The following is a 5473-nucleotide window of genomic DNA, read 5'->3' as shown; positions in this document are numbered from 1 at the left end:
AAATAAGCTTAACAATCACATCAAGAGCATACTAAATTATCAAATCAGAAATGACAATATCATCAAATCCAAGGGACCATGTAAAAATCTGAATTCTCCATCTCCTAGGTGACTTATCCTAGAGAATTCAAATACGGTCTAGTGATACACACATCATAATGTGTGCTTATGACATACACTCAGGGAATCCCCAATCATGATGGTTGAAACCTACCATCACATCTCATATGTCGATATCATGCATAATAACATGTTATAACTAAGTTATCCTTTACTAGTTATAAGTTAAGCACAATTTCAAGAAATCTTTAAATTAGATAACATCTCCAAGCAAGTAACTATCACAGTGCATGATCTAACAAAATAATTTTTAAGGATACTATAACAATTATAGAAATGATACTCAAATTATATGTACAATAATGAAATCTATTAATATTCTAAGAATATTACATAATTTATATTGGATGTTCAATAACATATTATTACTACTCCAGTAGTTTTAGCATTGACATTGAAGAGAACAAAGGATCGAGATTAAGTACGATGAAGATAGCGCAAAATCCAAAGTTAAACAACATAATAAATGGAGGTGGGAGATTATACAAATTACTCACTGCATGGATGACATAAGCGGTGTCTGCTTGAGAGGTAGCGAGTTATACCATAGCACCAATAAATGCATGATACCAAGTGGGATTTTTTTAAAGGTTCTCTTGTATCAAGTGCTAGTTTTTTATGTAGCTGAAGAAGCGGCAGCACTCCAATCATTTCAGTCGACTTAACATGGATAAAGAGATCAGAGATATATTTCTGTTAAGAAAGAAGATATCATTGTGGTTCATATGCGACTTCAAGGTCTAGAAACTATCAAAGATTCCCTATATCCTACATCTCCAAATTCTGATAAAGAGAAGTCTTGAAAGTATGCAGAAAGGAAGGGTCGTTACCAGTAATACAATATCATCAATATCAAGATAGTTTGAAGGAGAATCGGTAGTGAAAGATCTGTTGCCGGAGTCAACTATAGTAAACACTGATCTTTGCTGAGGATGCTGTCTTATCGTCGCTTTAAAACAAATTTGAATGATATGCCCAGGATGACAACAGTAGCGACAATACTTGTTCCTCTATGCGATGAAAGTAACTGGTACTGTTGAGAGAATGGCTGAAGATAATTGTGGTATAGGTGGTCATTGAAAACAAGAGCACTCGTAGTAGTGGAAGTGGTGTTAGTTCTCAAGACAAACTGACGAGTCTCTTTGCTAATAAGTTCGGGCAGTCCATAATCAAGGTGAGTTGGAGCGAATAATGAAGAATTTGACCATGCATCCAGGTCGCAGACGCATCAGAAATTGAAATAGTCAATTTTGATAATGGACACGATGTTGCTTGGTGGCATATGCACAAGCCGCATAGCTCTTGCACAAGGGTTCCTCCATTATTGCAAAAGGACGCCACCGAGCTTGCACAAAATAGTAGATCTTTTGATTGATTGATCGTTTTGTTGAGCTAAATACAGCTTCTGGTGAACGACATATGACTGAGCATGACTATAATTTTGGTGAAGCTCTTGAAATTGGAGCCATGTGGCAAGTGTAGTTTAGAGACTAGAAAGTTGCATTCGGATATTAATCTCTGCAGGGGAAGTAATAATTCTGCATTCTCGATGATCTGCAAAGAGTTCATGCTGCTATCTGCTTGGCATCAGCTCAAGTGCAGCTAAGAGGCATGTCGTCAACGCGACTGGTGAATTCAAGAGAATCGAAGAAAAGTTGCACAGAAATTGACCACTCACCGTAGTTGGTCCTCGGAAATTCCACGTCAATTTGAAAAAAAACTCCTGAATAAAACAGATGGCCATTAATTATAAGTCAAACTGTGAATGAGAATGAAAGAGCAACAATGTTGCTGACAAGTTATGTTAGTAATATACGGCTACATTTTCTTTGTATATAAATTGTACTCCTACCTTGTATAGGAGATTAGGTATCTTATTTATGTAAAGAATGTGCTTGAATAATTCCGTTATTTCATACCATATTTATTATAAGTAACCATTATATAAGTATGTCCAGTGAAGGAGTATAAGTAAACTTTCTTCAACTATTCTACATGTTTTATTATGGTTCGATCAGCTGCTGATTGCCATTTTTTTGGCGGTTCTATTCTTCGAGCTGACATGGTCCCTTGATCACGGGTCTGATCATCTCCTACTTACGGTAGAATCAGTGACCAATTTTTAATAAGTGAAAGTAACATGAGAGTGTTTGGGGAATATTTAACGGTTTATTAATAGAAAGTAGTAACATGCTACTTCAAAAACTATAGGATACGTAAACGTCAAAAAAAAAAAAAAAGGATAGGGTTTAGATCATGTAAACCAGAAGGTATTTAAGTGCTATTTAGCCGAAAGAATGTGATAGCTGACCGTTGATAATTTAATATTCAAGATGATCCTTAATATAATTGGAGATTTGGAGGAGTAAAAAGTGTTTATAGCTCCTGCAACTTTTTGTGGCTCAAACTGTGGAACACCTCAGTCTCCTCGGCCACCTTCATTCATCTACTGATGCTTTTTGCATGTTAGCCCCTGGTTGTATCAATAGTTTACCATTCTTGACCCGTCTCAAGTCATAGGTCTAGTCAACTTGAGTGCGCATTCTTGAAGTTTTGAGTGCTGACTAGAAAATCTAACTCCTTTTATGGAGAAAACAGTTGTCATGGCGGTAGTTGCCGACTTCTAGAACAGCAGCATGGTCAATATGAGGGAGTTGGAAAATGAACTGTACCCATTAACTCCCAATTTTGTCAACCGTTGGTCCTCTCTCTTGACTTTTGGAAAGGTCTTTTTAAAGACAGGAGACTGAAAGGTAATGTTTGAGCCCCTTGGTTCAAATACACAGGAGTATGGGTGTTTTGAGAGAAATGGGGAGGGATCAGCTTGGGAGTATAGTAGAGACCATAAAGGCAAAGGTGATGGGATCACTGAAGAGGAAGGCAAAGAACGAAAAGAGCAAGAATAAGAATAAGAAGGGTTCATCTTCTTCTTCTTCGGCTTCGTATGTGAAGATGGACAAGACGGCTAGCGTTAAGGTGGAGATACAAAGCAGACATGCACGGAAGCTCATTGACAAAACACTTATGGCTGCAGATCAGCCGGGCAAGATGGAGCGCTGAAGATCAAGTCTTTTCGCCTCTTGTAGTTTCTCTATTTTTGCAAACTATAGTTGGGCACGAAATCGGTCTTACTATTAAAAATGGCCTGGGCCTTTAGTTTATTAATAATAAAAAAATGATTAATATCTACAGCGATGAGAATGCCTACAGTTGGAGGGTAGTTTAAAGTATTTACAGCATTGTGACTTCAAAGATCAGTATATATGCTATCCATCCTCGTTGATGTTATCCGCAATACTTTTAGTTTGTAAATGAGGGATGGGTGTCCCTGTACGGTGTTGGTCGGTGTGTTCCTAACGTGGCACACATCCATGCCACTCTAGTCTAGATCATAGTTCATGACTTTGATATGTGTTACGTTAGCTAAACAATTAGCCAGAATTATGGAGGGACACACCGATCTCAGATTACTCCTTATTAAAAAAAATTCCTCTTAAATTTGATCATCACTGTAATTTTGGGTTATAAATGAGTTTTATTGTTTTGGTCTCAAGTGAGATGAAGAGCCAGAAGCCGAGCAGCCTGGTTCTGATCTTTAATGTAGACTCAGTAAAAGCTAACATGAGAACGGTCTGGTTATTGTTGAGACATAGTATTATCTGGTCTGGAGCAAAGATACAGAGACCTCGGCCGAGAATTAGGTTTGATTTTTCATGATATACTGCAGTTCATGATGTAACAGAAATATTATGGATTTTATTAGATATTATTGTATCATTCATATATTTCGACTGTGTAACCTATTCTTGTAATGAGGCTAAATTCATGTAGACTGCTGGTTGTTAGCGCGATGCTATTTTGAAGTGTATGTTTGTGACTATTTTTCCATCACAAAGAATGGATGCTGAACTTATGCACAGCTCTTTTTTTTTCTATTTTTTCATCGTTAGTAGATTGATTCTTTTTTTTCCCTCCTTCCCTTTCTTCAATCTAAGATAGAAATTTCTATTCTATCAACGAACCCCATGGATATTTCAGAATTCTTCATCTTTCAGGTGTTCTTAACTTTCAAAAGTCATCAACAAAGATCCCTAATGTTTTCACCGTCATCAAATTAGGCCATTTTTGAAATTTTTTTATTATCTATTGTTGACATGACATCCGACTAGGCTATCTTTTCTTTCTTTTTTTTGCCACGCAACCCCTTACAAGTTTTAAAAATTACAAATAGCACTTGAAAGTTTGGAAAATTATAAATAGCCCCTTAAAAATTTTAAAATCTACAAGTAGTACCCTAAAATTTACAACAACCCCTTGAAAGTTTTGAAATTTATAAATATGACCTTGAAAGTTGTTTATAATTTTTAAACTTTCAATGGGTTGTTAGTAAAATTTTTGAGGGTCTATTTGTAAAAATTTAGGATCCTTGTTGATGACTTTCAAAGTTTAGGTACTCCAACAAAATTGGGCTAATACATTAGGGAGTTATACTCAACTTTTGCCCAAAAGCTAAGTAGTCATCTAAAAATCTAAATAGCCCCCCAATAGTTTTGAAAATTATAAACAACGCCCTAAAATTTTACAAATGCTTCCCCCAAAAGAAAATATACAAATAGTCCCCATAAGTTTTGAAAAATATAAGTGGACCCCTAAATTTCTACAAACATCCCTTTGAAAGTTTTAAAAATTACAAATAACTATCACAGTTCTATTTGTAATTTTCAAAACTTCCAGGAGATTAGTTCTAAATTTTAAGGGGACTACTTGTAGCTTTTGAAAATTTTTAGGGGGCTATTTATTTAAAATCTTTAGGGTGCTATTTATAATTTTCAAAACTTATAGGGATATGTGGTAAAAAGGAGAGGGAAAAGACAGTCCAGATGGATGTCATGTCAACAATAGATAATGAAAAACCTCAAAAGGAGTTAATTTGAAAATGGAGAAAACATTGATTATTTTTAAAGGTTAAGAACTCAAATAAAATTTGATCAGTACATGATCTATACTGAAGTTTTCTCATTTTAAAAATACTTTTTAGGGCTCCTTATCTGCTTGCAGTTGCAACTGTCATCTTTATCCTGCAACATGATTAGCAATTAATAGGTTGCAACTGTCCTCTTTTCCCTATCCACCCTTGATTATTAACGACTATAAAAATACCCTCCTAATTTGAACATATTGCAAGCTTGCTGATTGATTGATATATGAGACTGGATCTTTTAGATTTGGCTATAGTTTTCATTTAAAATCATTATTGTTATCCGGGTAATCCATCTGAATATAGTAAACTAATTGTGGGTTGGGGTTTTTTTTTGTTTTTTGTTTTTTGTTTTTTTTTTTGGGGGGGGGGGGG

General features: G+C 35.4%; 1 protein-coding gene across 1 annotated transcript; it reads left to right on the top strand.

Moving 5' to 3' along the window:
- On the top strand, positions 2900 to 3180 carry LOC109821227. Its single transcript, XM_020387411.1, has one exon. The coding sequence runs from the start codon at positions 2911 to 2913 to the stop codon at positions 3178 to 3180; it is 270 nt and encodes an 89-aa protein (XP_020243000.1). The 5' UTR covers positions 2900 to 2910.

Source organism: Asparagus officinalis, chromosome 8 (assembly GCF_001876935.1).
Source record: "Asparagus officinalis chromosome 8, Aspof.V1, whole genome shotgun sequence".
NCBI classification, from domain to species: domain Eukaryota; kingdom Viridiplantae; phylum Streptophyta; class Magnoliopsida; order Asparagales; family Asparagaceae; genus Asparagus; species Asparagus officinalis.
Note: the sequence above shows the minus strand (reverse complement) of the source record. Positions and strands in the feature narration are given on the sequence as shown.

Bases quoted from the DNA above. Each gene is read 5' to 3' on its own strand.
- LOC109821227 (XM_020387411.1), top strand. From the start codon at position 2,911: ATGGGTGTTTTGAGAGAAATGGGGAGGGATCAGCTTGGGAGTATAGTA.